The 15967-nt window shown below is 52.2% G+C and overlaps 1 protein-coding gene across 1 annotated transcript in view; it reads left to right on the plus strand.

The window, feature by feature from the left end:
* The first annotated feature begins 220 nt into the window (after nucleotides 1–220).
* Nucleotides 221–15967, plus strand: part of OLFML2A (olfactomedin like 2A) — a 37875-nt gene continuing 22128 nt past the window's right edge. Inside the window, exons 1-2 of the mRNA XM_032251574.1 lie at nucleotides 221–409; nucleotides 8882–9145. Of these exons, the coding sequence (XP_032107465.1) occupies nucleotides 314–409; nucleotides 8882–9145 (360 nt within the window). The 5' untranslated portion in view covers nucleotides 221–313. The remainder of the gene's footprint in view (nucleotides 410–8881; nucleotides 9146–15967) is intronic.

Genomic DNA, 15967 nt, shown 5'->3' on the forward strand with positions numbered 1-15967 from the left:
CCTGCGTCCATGCGGGGAGCTCACACGCCTCCCCCTGGCCCTGCTCCTGCGGGAGCAGGAGATCCTCCCTGGGGCGCGGGCAGGGGTACCGTTCGGAGAGTCACCCGACGGCGGGAAGGCCCAGCGGACGGCGGGCGGGGTGGGGCGGGTTGCACCCCCCGCCCTAGCTCCGCCCCCGGCGGCGCTGGAGGGGGCGCGAGGCGGGCAGCAGGGGGCAGGCAGGGGGCTCGGGGCAGGCAGAGCGGGCGGTGGCGCTGAGCTCGCAGTGTGGCCCGAGCTTCCCAGCGTCCGTGCCCGCCGTCCCCGTGGCGCCATGGCCGCGTCCGCCCTCCCGCCCCGGCCGCTGCTCCTGCTGCCGCTGCTGCCGCTGCTGCTGCTGAGCGCCCGCCCCGCACGCGCCGACAGTAAGGTACGCGCGCCCCTCGAACCCGCGCGGCTCGACGGGGAGCGGGGCACGAGGGGGCGCTGTGGCGGGGTTGCGGCCGGGAAGGGGGCCCGGGGCCGGGGCGGAGGAGCCGGGAGCCGGGAGCCGGGAAGACCGGACCTGAGACTTATCACGGAAGCCGCAGTGGCAGGGGCTGGGAGAGAGGAGCGCGTGGGGGAAGAAGCGCTGGAAATGTAGGGATGCTGCGGACGGGGCCTCGGGAAGGGGCGCTGGGACCGGGTCTGATTCCCGGAGGGGCCGGGGGATTCCCCAGAGTGCTGGCCAGACTTGAGGTTCGTGGGGGGAGGCCCCTGGCAACTGTTACCCAGAGACTCCCAGGCTTGCAGCAGGCCTGCGCCACGGCTTTCAGGGCCGGCTGGGGACTCAGAGTCCTCTATGCCCCACGAATGCAGCGGGGTTGGCCACTCGCCGGGCCTCTGATGTTCTTGCCAGGGACCAGGTGCACCCCCTGGAGGACTAGGTAGCTCCAGAAGTGACCTGAGCTGTTCTCTGCCGTGCTCTGGTGTCAAGCCGACCTGATTCAATCTCACATCCACTTCGCGGCCGGTGCCATCACCTCTCTGAGCCTCCATCTATTCACCTGTAGATACAGGAAGAATCCTGGGACCCACTCCCTGCAGTTCATGCCTATAAAATACTTAGCACCACAGCACTTGGGGTGTTCTGGAAGTAACTCCCTGATGGCCAGGCGCGGTGGCTCACATCTGTATTCCCAGCACTGTGGGAGGCCGAGGCGGGTAGATCACGTGAAGTCAGGAATTTAGGACCAGCCTGGCCAATACGGTGAAACCCGGTAGCCAGCCTGGTGGCACGCGCCTGTAGTCCCAGTTACTCTAAATAACTCTAGTAAAAGTACAAAAATTAGCTGGGCGCCGTGGCAGGCACCTGTAATCCCAGCTACTGGGGAGGCTGAGGCAGGAGAATCACTTGAACCCAGGAGGCGGAGTTTGCAGTGAGACAAGATTTCGCCAAAAAAAGAAATGACTCCCTGAAGGCAGGCCTCTGGGAGAGTGAGGAGCAGTATGAGAGCCCTGGTCACAGAGCATCAGGGCAAAAGAGAGGCTTCTTCCGATATCTCTGCAGCCTCTTTCCTAGTGCAACATGCGTGTCCTGCCCATGAGCAGTTAAAAGACAGAAGCCAGTAGCCACATGGTGAGTATATGAGCAATGGGCACTGGCCAACCCTCTGCCTGATTCAGCTCAGGGTATGAAAGCACCCACGTGCAATGCTGGCCGTGTACTCCAGAGACAAGGAGGGAATGAGTATTGTTTCACTTTACAGGTGGGAAAATGAGGGTTTAGAGGCAGCTGGCTTACAGTCTGGCCTTCCTCTGCTATTGTTTTGCTGTGTGACCTTGGGAAAATCACTGTCTGTCTCTGGGCTTCAGTTTCTTCATCTGAGAAATGTCTCCCCAACCTTCCTTCCATATTGGGGCCCTCTGGGATTCCCTGATCTGGCTCAGGTACAAGGACAAGTGAGCAGAAAATCCCAGATAACCTGATTGGTGCCTTGTGACCGCTGGGATCTCTGGCTGGGAGGGATATTTGGTCTTGGGCATCCTCTGTGCAGAGAGCTGTAGAGCTTGTGGGGGAGGGCTCACATTCAAAACAAAGCAAAGACAAAGAAAACCCAACACCCTGTTTATGTAGTGAGTCAGCCAAACACTTGCTAGATTGTGTGTGTGTTTGGTGGGGTGGGGGGTGTAGTGTTTAACTGTCCTCGGACAAGCTGGGGCTGGTGGGGTGGAGAGACACAACCTAGAGCTTGGAGGATGAACAGCTGGGGGCCTCAGCACAGCCCTCCCCCAGACACCTCCCACTCCCACACCATTGCAGCCAGCTGGGAAAAATAAAAATCAAGTGATGGGTGAATTTACTCTGCATTCCTTAGCTCAGCCAGACTCCTGCTGGCTCTACAGAGAGAGCTGTTTTCATTATCACCCGCTCCCTCCCCCTGTCACACCCCCTCCCTTCCTCTCCAAGCTCATTCCGTTTTCCCTGGGGTGGAGGATGAGCCCTTCAGAGAGCCAGCCTGGGACCTGAAGTCAATGTAGGGCCCCAAAGGGTTAATTGGCCCCTCCTCAGGCTTCCTGTTCCTGGGGGCTCCAGTCTTCCCTGTGGCCCAGTACATCTAGGGACCCAGGGCAGCTCACCCCCAGGACTCTGTCGGTCTCCTCAGCCAGCTCCTTGCTCAACGTGTGTTCATTTCATGTTTATAACTAGGTCTCTCCTAAACTGGATTTTGAGTTTCCATCTAAGGAAGTGCTTTCTCAGGGCTGGGAGTAGGAGGGGGGCCCCACAGCTTCCCTGGTATTTCTGAAGGGCTGCCCAGCACAGAGATTGGAATGGACGGACAGGTAACCACATGACACCCAGGCAGGGCACCACAGACTTCTGGGAGGCTGCTTCTTGCTGTGCGTTCTTAGAATGTGGCTGAGAATTTTCCATCTCTACCTCAGTTTCCCCATCTGTGAAAAGGTTGCTAGTGCCTCACTTCCTCTAGTATCAAGGGGTGGGAAGGAGGTCTTTGGTCAGCCTGCTGATCAGGGGCCCAAGGACAGAGGGAAGGCCAAGGGTGTGGGAACACAGCCAGGGGAGCAGGAGGGGCTAGAGCAGGCAGGCGGTGGTGTCCGGGGCTGGATCAGATGTTCCAGGCCAGGCCAGGCCAGTCCCGGGGGTTTAGGTGTTGCTTCGCCTCCGCTCCGGGAGTTTCCGCCTGTGGGTGTAATTGGAAACAGGCTCTCAGGCAGGCGAGGGCTACATAGTAATGGAGTCCTCCTACACATCACGACTGTGAGGCCAGGACAAGCCCCACTGGGTCTCTCTGCAAGGAAGGTCTCAAACCAGCACTCCCTTTGGCTGGGGCATCTGGGGCAGAGCCTTGAGGAGCATCGTGTGTGCCAAGCCATGTGTCAAGCACTTACATGCAGAATCTTACACATCCCTTCTGCCAACACTCTGAGGCTTCAGTGGCCCCTCCCCATTTGATGGTCGTGAACACTGAGGCTCAAAGAGTCGGACTGGGGCTTGTTCAAAAATCCTAGACAGAGAGAGCCTGAGTAGTTGGAACTCTGGAGCCTCTAGGAAGCATCCAAGTAGCCTGGGGAGCCAGAAGCCGTCTGAATCATAGGGTTGGAGGAGGGCCCAGGCACCTGCAGCTCCCAGGTACACCCCCAGGCAATGCTGAAGCATGGCCCCCTGTCCAGAACTCGTCCAGGTAATGGGGATCCATGGACGTTTGTGGAGCAAAAGTAACGTAGATTACCAAAGAGGAGCTTTTGGGAGATTCATCCAACAGATGAAGCTGCTATATTGTCCAGGCAGCAGTTAATGTGGCCTCAACTTGGGCTGTGGCTGTAGAGTGGAGAGCAGGAGGCAAAGGTCAGAGACATTTAGGATGAAGGGTCAGAAGAGCACGACTACTGTCCAGGGTAAGAGGGAGGCTCAGAGATCCAGGTTAGGCAGGAAGGTAGGTGACATGGGGCTGGGAGAAGATGCTGGGTCCGGTCTTGCATGGATTGAGTTTGGGGTACCTCTGGGCATCCAAGGGGAGGTGCCCAAGTGGCACTGTGCTCTCAGGGAGGTCTTTGCCTCATGGTGAGTCTGGGCTGGCTGTGAGGAAAGAGGGCAGACCTAACCTCAAGATGACACAAGATGGCCAGGCATGGTGGCTCACGCCTGTAATCCCAGCACTTTGGGAGGCTGAGGCAGGCGGATCACCTGAGGTCAGGAGTTTGAGACCAGCCTGGCCAACATGGTGAAACCCCATCTCTACTAAAAATAAAAGAATTAGTCAGGCATGCTGGCGGGCGCCTGTAATCCCAGCTACTCGGGAGGCTGAGGCAAGAGAATCACTTGAACCCTGGAGAACGAGGTTGCAGTGAGCTGAGATCGCGCCATTACACTCCAGCCTGGGCGACACAGCAAGAGTCCGTCTCAAAAAAAAAAAAAAAAGTGACACAAGTTCACAAGTTGAGCCTGTTCAGTTGCTGGAACATTTCACAGCTTGAATGCCCTCTCCTCCACTCCAGCCAGACTCATCCATCTCTCTGCAGAAAAATCTCGAGTACACCTTCATCTCACTGTGGAATTTCCTTGCAAATACCTGGGTACTTTTTTAAGCACAAACCACTCCTAGTTCTGGGGGCTTTGGCATCCGTGTGTGCTGAGCAAGGCTGCAGGGAGAGATGAGGGCCGAGGCAGGTACTTTCCTGCTTGGCACAACTCCAGCCTTCATGGCAAGGTCAGGGTGGGCTGGGCCCAGTAGGAGCCCCAGGTTCTAAACCCCCCAGGGCCCAGTCCAGGGTCCCCTCTGTAGAGACTCATCTGTTCCAGCTCAGTTGCTCAGGAGGAGCCCCTACCTGGTGACTGTGGGTGGGCATGGGAGGGGCAACATGTAAACCAAGTTTTGGAGTCGGGCCATGCTGTGTGACCCTGGGCAAGCCCCTAGTCTTTTCTGATGCTCAGCTTTCTTCTCTCTAAGATGGGGTCATGATGAGTGCACAGAGAGGTAGAAAATAATGAGCAAATGGCAGGGAGTGTTATCAGCATTGATTTTGATGGCAGGTACCCCTTAGAGAGCAGCTGTTCTGTGCCAGGTTCCATGCGAAGGCCCTACATGCATTGTCTCTGTTCAGACTCACCATGAGCTTATGACCAAGGGACTGTGGTTCTCCTATTTTACCAAGGAGGAAGCTGAGGCTCAGAGGGATCAAGGCCAAGCAGGGAGGAGGTGTGGGAGCTGGGACTTGAGCCTGGGTCTAGCTCTTCCCCCTGGTGCTCTGCTGCTCTCCAGCCAAGCACTGGATGTAGCAGTCACAGGAAGGAGGACCTTGCGTGGGTGCCTGGCAGCCAGCGCTGGGAGTACAGGCCTTATTCCAACTCCTGGCCCATGTCAGGGCCTTGGCTGCCCCCATCAGGAGGTAGCACCTCATCTGAGGAGGGAAGGAATGTCACAGTCCGATGTGGAGGCAGTTGCTGGTATGGGTGGGTGTTGGGAGTATGGGTGGCTCCCCAGGAGGAGGCTTCCTTGGCCTGGCCACACAGAACACACCCACATCTTCTTGCTAGGCTCTTGACCCCATCTGGGGGAGTGGGTAGAGTGGCAAGGGGTCCCAGCAGAGCAGGGAAGGGAACCCAGGAGTGTTGAAGGACAGGCAGAGTTAGGGCGCTAACAGAGGCCAAGGAATGTACAGGACCCTGAGCCTGACTGTCGGTGTTCACAGGCAGAGGGGAAATGGCCCAGAGTACACTTCACCCACTGAGAGCCCAGGACACAGCCTCCACCCAGAGCCACTCTCCTCCCACCCTCCCCACCCTTCCCACCTCTCACTTTCCCCTGTGCCTCCACAGACTGCAGAAAAAGCAGTGGGGGCAGGCACAGTAACTCACACTGGTAATCCCAGCACTTTGGGAGGCTAAGGTGGGAGGATCGCTTGAGCCCAGGAGTTTGAGACCACCCTGACCAACATGGTGAAACCCCATCTTTACAAAAAATACAAAATTAGCTGGATATGGTAGCAAATGCCTGTAGTCTCAGCTACTTGGGAGGCTGAGGCGGGAGGATCGCCTAATCCCAGGAGGTCAAGGCTGCAGTGGCTGTGATGAGGCCACTGTACTCCAGCCTGGGTAACAGAGCAAGACCCTGTCTCAAAATAATAATAATAATAGTTCATGCTTAAGGTGCATTCAATATGTGCTGGGCCCTGTTCTTTATTTGTATCAACCCATTTAATCTTTACAACAACCTCATGATTCCGAAGCCCATTTTACAGATGAGGAAACAGAGGCACAGAAATATTAAGTTGCCTACAGTCTCATTGAGGCTCCAGATGCCATGCTCTTAACCTTGTGCTCTAGCATGTTTGCAAAATGCAGGCTCATTTATTCAACAGATATTTACAGAGCACCTACTGCAGGCCAGGCAGGCACTATTATGAAGATATAGGAGGAAACTAGACAAAGTCCCTCCCTCTAGTGATACCTGTGGCATGGGAGAGACAGAATGTACACAAAAACAGGTCTCACGTTTCAGGTGGTAATAGATGCAGTAAAGAAAACCAGGCTACTAAATGAATGGATAAAGAGTAACAGGAGGTGGGCAGTCAGGGCAGGCTTCTCAGAGGAGGTGACATGTGAGCAGAGAACTAAGTGATATAAGGGAGTGAGCCATGGAAATCTCAGGGGTTAGGAGTTTCTGGGGAGGGTATGGCATATGCAAAAACCCTGAGGCTGGAGTGGAGAGAGTCACTGACAGGGAAGGGCATTAAGGAGCAGTTCAAGGGAGAGTATTGACTCACATGAGCCTTGAAGGCCATGATAAAGGCTTTGAAGGTCATAACACCTCCCTAACACACACACAGAGGTAGTTTTTTCTTCTTCTTCTTCTTCTTCTTTTCTTTTTTCCTGAAACAGAGTCTTGCTCTGTTACCCAGGCTAGAGTGCAGTGGCACGATCTCCACTCACTGCCATCTCCGCCTCCCGGGTTCAAGCGATTCTCTTGCCTCCCGAGTAGCTGGGACTGCAGGCGCCCACCACCACACTCAGCTAATTTTTGTATTTTTAGTAGAGATGAGAGTTCACTATGTTGGCCAGGCGGGCCTCGAACTCCTGACCTCAGGTGATCTACCCACCTCGGCCTCCCAAAGTGCTGGGATTACAGGTGTGGGTCACTGCTCCCGGCCAGAGGTATCATTTAAAAGTATAATGCATGTGAAACCTGGGATGTAGGTGCTCAATAAAAGGTCTTCATAATTTTTATCATAGTAAAACAAACATAACAAAAATTATTAATTTTAAGTATACACTTCAGTGTCATTAGTATATTCACAGTATCATGCAACCATCACTACTATCTATTAATAATTCCAGAACATCTTTGTCACCCCAGAAGGAAACCACATGCCATCTAAGCAGCACACCCCATTTCCCTCTCCCTCTAACTCCGGGAAGCCCCTAGTCTGTTTGCTGTCTCTATGGACTTGCCTCTCCTGCATACAGCGTTTCATATCAATAGAATCATACAATATGTGGCCTTCTGTGTCTGGCTTCTCTCACTTAACATATATTTCAAGATTTATCCATGTTGTACCATGAATCAGTACTGCATTCTTTTTTTTTTTTTTTTTTTTTTTGAGTTGGAGTCTCACTCTGTCACCCAGGCTGGAGTGCAGTGGCACAATCTCGGCTCACTGCAACCTCTGCCTCCCAGGTTCAAGTGATTCTCCTGTCTCAGCCTCCCAAATAGTTGGGATTACAGGCATGTGCCACCACACCCACCTAATTTTTGTATTTTTAGGAGAGATGTGGTTTCACCTTTTTGGCCAGGCTGGTCTTGAACTCCTGACCTCAAGTGATCTGCCCACCTCAGCCTCCCAAAGTGCTGGAATTACAGGCATGAGCCACCATGCCCAGCCCTACATTCCTTTTTGTGGCTGTATAATATTTTTCTATTCAGCTGATGCACATTTGGGTTGTTTCTACCTCGTGGCTACCTCGAATAATGCTGCTATGCACATTCATTTCCAAGTCTTTGTTTGGTTACCCGTTTTCCATTCTCTTGCGTATATACCCAGGAGTAGGATTACTGGATCTTCTGGGAATTTTATGTTTAACTTATTGAGGAATCTCCAAACTTTTTCATAGGGCCATTAATATTTAAATTGCCAAGCCAGGTGAGGCTGCTCATATTGTAATCCCAGAACTTGCTCTTTTGCCTAGGCAGGAGGATCACTTGTGGCCAGGAGTTCAAGACCAGCCTGGGCAACATAGTGAGACCACATTTCTACAAAAAATTTAAAAATTAGCTGAGGGTGGTGTTATGCACCTATAATCTCAGCTACCTGGGAGGCTGATGTGGGAGGATTGCTTGAGCCCAGGAGTTTGAGGTTACAGTGAGCTATAATCCCACCACATTGTTCCAACTTGGGCAAAACAGCAAGACCCTCTGTCTACAAAAAAAAACAAGTCAAAACAAAAAGATGGCATAGTGGCTCATGCCTGTAATCCTAGCACTTTGGGAAATGGAAAGGGGAGAATCACTTGAGCCCAGGAGCTCAAGACTAACCTGAGAAACCCCATCTTTACGAAATTATATGGACATGGTGGTGCATGCCTGTAGTCCTGGCTACTAGGGAGGCTAAGGTGGGAGGGTCACTTAAGCCTGGGAGGTCAAGGCTGCAGTGAGCCATGATCAGGCCACTGCACTCCAGCCTGGGCAATAGAGAGAGACCCTGTCTTTAAAAATACACACACCCGCACACACACACACAGAGTTATTATTATAAGGCCTCCACCACCTCTAATTGCACCCCCTCCCACCCACCAAACACCCTCATCCAAAGGCTGGCTGGCTAGCTGGCTTCTGCCATCTCTCCCTTCCTCCCTGCCATAGGACTACCCAGCAACTCACTGGAGCCCCCTTGCCACCCCCAACAGGTGTTTGGGGACCTGGACCAGGTGAGGATGACCTCGGAGGGCTCTGACTGCCGCTGCAAGTGCATCATGCGGCCCCTGAGCAAGGACGCGTGCAGCCGGGTGCGCAGCGGGCGGGCGCGCGTGGAGGACTTCTACACGGTGGAGACCGTGAGCTCGGGCACTGACTGCCGCTGCTCCTGTACTGCACCTCCCTCCTCGCTCAACCCCTGTGAGAACGAGTGGAAGATGGAGAAACTCAAAAAGCAGGCGCCCGAACTCCTCAAGGTAGATATGGTGGGGTGATGGAGGGAGTAAGGGCCGATCATGAGCTGGAGACTGCTGTCCTGCCAATGAAAATTCCACATACTTGGTGAGGCGGGTGCTGTGACCACCCCATTTCACAGGTAAGGAAGCTGAGGCTCTCTGAGGGGAAGCCACTTCTTGCCAGTGACAGAGGCAGGATTTTTCTGCTAGTTTATCACCTATTCCAGTCTCCTTTATTTTACCTAAACCAATTCAACCGTCGACACCTAGCTGTATTTTAAATTTAAATTTTGTGGCAGTACTTTGTTTTGATTTTATTTTGTTTTTTTAATTTATTTTTGAGACAGAATCTCACTCTGTTGCCCAGTCTGGAGTGAAGTGGCACAATCTCAGCTCACTGCTACCTCTGCCCCCCCCCACAGGGTTCAAGCAATTCTCCTGCCCCAGCCTCCCGAGTGGCTGGGACTACAGACATGCACCACCACACCCAGCTAACTTTCTTTGTATTTTTAGTAGAGACAGGGTTTCATCATATTGGCCAGGCTGATCTTGAACTCCTGACCTCAAGTGACCCACCCACCTTGGCCTCCCAAAGTGCTAGGATTACAAGTGTGACCCACCATGCCTGGCTTTCTCTGAGTTCTTTTTGTTTTTTTCTCTTTGAGACTTGCTCTGTCTCCCAGACTGGAGTGCGATCTCAGCTCACTGTAACCTCCACATCCCGAATTAAGGTGATTCTCCTGCCTCAGCCTCCCGAGTAGCTGGGACTACAGGTGCCAACCACCACACCTGGCTAATTTTTTTTTGTATTTTTAGTAGAGATGGGGTTTCACCATATTGGCCAGGCTGGTCTCGAACTACTGACCTTGTGTTCCACCCGCCTCGGCCTCCCAGAGTGCTGGGATTATAGGCGAGAGCCACCACGCCTGGCCTTCTCTGAGTTCTGAAACCATTCTGTGAAATATAGGATCATCTCCTCATGGGGAGGTGAGAAAACTGAAGCTGCTAGAACTTAGGTAACTTACCCAACCTCACATAATGACAGGCACCCTCCAATCTATGCCATACTTTTGGGCAAATTAGAAACCCTCAGCCAGGCGTGGTGGCTCACACCCATAATCCCAGCACTTTGGGAGGCTGAGGCAGGTGGATCACCCAAGGTCAGGAGTTTGACACCAGCCTGGCCAACATGGTAAAACCCTGTCTCTACTAAAAATACAAACAAGTATCTAGGTGTGGTAGCAGGTACCTATAATCCCAGCTACTCAGGAAGCCGAGGCAGGAGAATTGCTTGAACCTGGGAGGCAGAAGTTGCAGTGAGCTGAGATCGTGCCACTGCACTCCAGCCTGGACAGCAGAGCAAGACTTGGTCTCAAAAAACAAACAAACAAACAAACAAAACAAGAGGGTCTGGGCATAGTGGCTCATGCCTGTAACCCCAGCACTTGGGAGGCCGAGGCAGGTAGATCACGAAGTCAAGTGATCGAGCCCATGCTGGTCAACATGGTGAAACCCCACCTCTATTAAAAATACAAAAATTAGCTGGTTATGGTGGCGTGTGCCTGTAGTCCCAGCTACTCGGGAGGCTGAGGCAGGAGAATTGCTTAAACCCAGGAGGCAGAGGTTGCAGTGAGCCAGGATCGTGCCATTGCACTCCAGCCTGGGCAACAAGAGCAAAACTCCATCTCAAAAAAACAAAAAAAGGAAATAAGAAACCCTCAGCCCCCCCCCATAGGAAGATGAGAAGAGGTACTATCTCTGAGCAACACACACCCATACTGGGGCCCCCACCAGGACCCATGCCTTGGTCTCAAAAAAAAAAAAAAAGAAAACAAGAAACTCTCAGTCCCCCATAGGAAGATGAGAAGAGGCACCACCTCTGGGCAAAACATCCCCATACCAGGGCCTCCCTACCAGGACCCATGGCTTGGTCAGACATGTCTGGGATAGACCTCAGTCCCCACAGCCAGTGGGCACCTTCATGCCATTTGTACTATGCTCAGCTAGGTGCTCAGTGGGTCTGGTGGAGCTAAGATTTGAACCCAGGTCCTGGGTGTCCAGAGCATGAGTTCTAAACCACCTTGCTTTCCTGCCTTCCTTTTTGTAAAGAACCAGATTATTTGGTGTCTTTTTGTTTTGGGTATTTTTTTTTTTTTTTTTTTTTTGAGGCAGGGTCTTGCTCTGTTACCCAGGCTGGAGTGCAGTGGTGCAAACACAGCTCACTGCAACCTCAACCTCCTAGGCTCAAGCAATCCTCCCACCTCAGCCTCCCAAGTAGCTGGGACTGCAGGTGCACACCACCAGACTCAGCTAATTTTAAAAATTTTTGTAGAGATGGAGCCGTGCTGTGTTGTTCAGGCTGATCTCAAACTCCTGGGCTCAGGCAATCCTCCCACCTCAGCCTCCCAAAATGCTGGGGTTACAGGAGTGAGCAACTGCACCTTTCCAGTTTGGTGTCTTTTGAAAATATGTTTTTCTTTTATAACTTCTCCCAAACTATATATATTTTGCCTGTTTGGTGTCAGAAACTGTGAAAGGTCTGAAATCTTACCCTACTTGTAAGGTAACAAGTTAGCCTTCCAGTTTAATGGAAGCTGGCAGAAGATGTAGCCTCCTGGTTCAAAGACAAACGACTTTATTACAGCAAATCTACATTTTCTTACACTGGTTTTCCCGGCTCCAATTGCCATGGGCTAATGCAGTGAGGGAGAGATAACACCTGCATGTATAATAAGGTGTATTACAGTGAGGAGCCCCGAGGTTAGAGAATCTGAGGTGTTTTTTTTTTTTTTTTTTTTTTTGAGACAGTCTCACTCTGCCACTCAGACTGGAGTGCAGTGGCATGATCTCAGCTCACTGCAACCTCCGCCTCCCATATTCAAAGAATTCTCCCGCCTCAGCCTCCCAGGTAGCTGGAATTACAGGCACACACCGCCATACCCAGCTTATTTTTGTATTTTTAGTAGAAACGGGGTTTCACCATGTTGGCCAGGCTAGTCTCAAGCTCCTGACCTCGTGATCTGCCTGCCTCAGCCTCCCAAAGTAATGGGATTATAGGCGTGAGCCACTGCGACTGGAGAGAATATCTGAGTCTTTTATAATGGGCACCAAGCATGCCTGCCCTTTCCTCTGGAAGGAAATGGTATCTCTGTTTTCTAAAGCTCTTCATTGTGCAGCTAGATGGCTCAGCGCAGAGGCAATCAATGCTTTTGCAGCAAGTCACCCAGAAAAGCAAGACATCCATGAAGAACTGTCTCCCAACATTTGGCTAAAAATGTTTTCTTTAAATTCAACTTTAGTTTGGTTTTTGTAACGCCTGAATGGATGCCAAGTTCTCAAAACTGGGCAGGGAGTTAGGGGAATGAATTTTAAGCAAAGTGGCATCTTGATAGCTTGGCAGTCCCTGGATCACTCTGTCTCCCTGGGTCTCACTTAGGACCCTGCAGATTCAAGGCACCCAGGCCCATGGCCAGTCTTCAGTTACAGAAACAAACACAATTTCTGTTCAAGTCAACTTCTCGATAACTGAATTATACACATGCTTGACGCGAGGACACGCAAAGCTATTCATATACTCTGACTAATTTAATTCTTGGCTAATTGAATCCTTGCTACACCCCTCTGGAGAGGGGACGTATGCTACCAGCTTTACTAGTGGGAGAATCTGAGGCCCAAAGAGGGGCTGTGACTTGCCTAAGATGATACAGCTTCTAAGCAGTACTAAGATTTTTTTTTTTTTTTAAGACAGTCTCGCTTTTTCGCCCAGGCTGGAGTGCAATGGCATGATCTCAGGGCAACCTCTGCCCTGCTTCCCCTTTCAGGTGATTCTCATCTCAGCCTCCTGAGCAGCTGGAATTACAGGTGCCCGCCACCATGCCCGGGTAATTTTTTTTTGAATTTTTAGTAGAGACAGGGTTTCATCACGTTGGCCAGGCTGGTTTCAAACTCCTGACCTCAAGTGATCCACCTGCCTTGGCCTCCCAAAGTGCTGGGATTTCAGGCATGAGCCACGTATTAAGATTTGAACCCAGGAATTCTCTACTTTGTCCCTTGCCCACTGAAGGGTCATGAGACCGCTTTCTCAGCCAGGAGCCCACAGTCCCTTGGGCCTTCTCAGCGCACAGCTGCCATGGGGCTCTGGATCTGCCAAACGGGGGGAGGGTGATGGGGGATTGACCTGGCAGGTGGGGCTGGAGGAGGAAGAGAGGATATGCTGCCTCACTGATACCCCAGGGGTAGGAGTGGGTACACTTTCAGAGATCCCCAAGAGGAGCAGGCGGCAGAGGCAGTAGGAGACAGGGCTGGGGGTTCCTGTTCAGCTTGGCTCCCCCTCTCTCAGCAGGACAAACTCTGTAAACATCCCCCAAGGGAGGAGGTTAAGGGGAGCCCACGGGATGGGGCTGGGGCACCTACCCCATATACCACCCCTGTCTCTATCCCAGCCTTTCCCTCAAGCTAATAACTCCAGCTGCTGCTTGTCCTCAGCAGCATGACTGCAGTAGGAAAGACCACACTTTGAGTCATCTGACTACTGTCCCTATTTTGGCTGGGGGTTGGAGGGTGCCTGTTACTTCCCCACTCCTTTTTCTTCCTGATGGGACCAGACATGGCTCCTGCCTCGAGGGGCCCCCAGGCTTGTGAGGACACAGCTGCTGACCCCAGTAATGGCAGTGTGATCAGTGCTGGGCCAGGGGACATCCCAGGGATTGTGGGAGCCCCAAGGAGGGGATAGAAGGATAGAGCTGGGCCTTGAAGGATGTGTAGGAGTCCCTCAGGCAGAGAGGAAAGGGGGGCATTTCTGGGTGATGGCAAGTGGGGTAGGTGTGGCACCAGCCTTCTCTCTTCTCTGGCCACACCAGCACCTGTGACTTCCTGTAGCACAGCAATTCTCAAGCTACCTGTCAGGGAGGCCAGTTTTTTAAAGATTATAGGTCTGGGCCGGCTGCAGTGGCTCACAACTGTAATCCCAGCACTTGGGAGGCTGAGGTGGGCAGAAAACAAGGTCAAGAGATAGAGGTCATCCTGCCCAACATGGTGAAACCCCATCTCTACTAAAAATCCAAAAAAAATTAGCTGGCGTGGTGGTACCTGCCTATAGTCCCAGCTACTCGGGAGGCTGAGGCAGGAACATTGCTTGAAACTGGGAGGTGGAGGTTGTAGTGAGCTGAGATTGAGCCACTCCACTCCAGCCTGGGTGACAGAGTGAGACTCTGTCTCAAGAAGAAGAAAAAAAAGATTGAAGGTCTGTCAAGAACCAATACTTTTGTAAAATGCTATACAAATGAATTATTAGAAAAATGAAATGAGGCAGGCCAGGCTCAGTAACCCCAGCACTTTGGGAGGCCGAGGCAGGTGGATCACCTGAGATCAGGAGTTTGAGACCAGCCTGGCCAGCATGGTGAAACCCTGTCCCTACTAAAAATATAAAAAACTAGCCAGGCATGGTGGCAGGCACCTGTAATCCCAACAACTTGGGAGGCTGAGGCGGGAGAATTGCTTGAACCTGGGAGGTGGAGGTCGCAGTGAGTGGAGATCGTGCTATTGCACTTCAGCCTGGGCAACATGGTAAAAGACTCTGTCCAAAAAAAAAAAAAAAAAAAGGAAGGGAGAGAGGAAGAAAGGAAGCAGGAAGGAAGGGAGGGAGGAAAGAAGGAAGGCAGGCGAGAAGGCAAGCCAGGCTGGGTGGGGTGGCTCACACCTGTAATCCTAGCACTTTGGGAAGCAGGCAGATCACGAGGTCAGGAAATCAAGACCATCCTGGCTAGCATGGTGAAACTCCGTCTTTACTAAAAATATAAAAAATAGCCAGGCGTGGTGGCATGCCTGGGAGTAGCTGGGAGATGGAGGTTGTAGTAAGCTGAGATCGAGCCACTCCACTCCAACCTGGGTGACAGAGTGAGACTCTGTCTCAAGAAAAAAAAAAAAGATTGAAGGTCTGTCAAGAACCAATACTTTTGTAAAATGTATTACAAAATAGTCCCAGCTACTTGGGAGGCTGAGGCAAGAGAATTGCTTGAACCTGGGAGGTGGAGGCTGCGGTGAGCCCAGATCATGCCATTGCACTCCAGCCTGGGCAACAAGAATGAAACGCCATCTCAAAAAAAAATTAAATTAAAAAAAGCAAGCCAGAAAGAAAGAGAGAGAGCAAGCCGGACATGCACAGATAAATCTAGTGTTTTATTGTGAGGGTCAACAGATACAAAATTGCTCTGTCAAGGGGCTATAAAAGTTCCTGAAAACCTACTCCCACTTTCTGTAATGATTGTATCGCAGGCTGGTATTAAGCAGTGTCCGGTCAGCAGATCACACGTTGAGTGGCATGGCTGGAAACGCCACGTTTCTCCGCTCCTCCTGTTCACAGCACAGGCTGCTCTCTTTACTCGGCATGTCCTTTTCTGGGCATCTTTGCCTAATTAGTGCTCCTCCTACAGAGCTCCGCCCAAACAAAACTTCCTCCTAGCATTCTTTCCTGATCCACACCTGTGCCCAGAAAAGATCAGCACCCATCACTAATGATCTGGGCACCTGTGTGTCACTACCTGTGCCCCTGATTCTGGACCTAGGTGTCACTGTGTGTCGTCGGCAGCCTGTGAGGGACTGGGGTACCCCACGTTGTCTTGCTCATCATTGTCCTCAGTGCCTAGCTGAATAAGCACCTGCTGGCCTGGAGGAGGCTGGCAGGGGCAGATCACAGAGGGGTCCGATGCCAGCCTCAGGAGATGAGAAGCCACATGTGGGCAGTGGGGAGTCACAGGGGGTCATCTTGAGGGAGACGGAACCTTGCCAAAGCTAGTGTTGGTGGCCATGAAGGCAGGAGCATGAAGCTGGGAAATTCCCGCATAG

The sequence above is a fragment of the Sapajus apella genome, unplaced genomic scaffold (assembly GCF_009761245.1).
Source record: "Sapajus apella isolate SASKATOON/1434 unplaced genomic scaffold, GSC_monkey_1.0 scaffold76, whole genome shotgun sequence".
Lineage (NCBI taxonomy): Eukaryota > Metazoa > Chordata > Mammalia > Primates > Cebidae > Sapajus > Sapajus apella.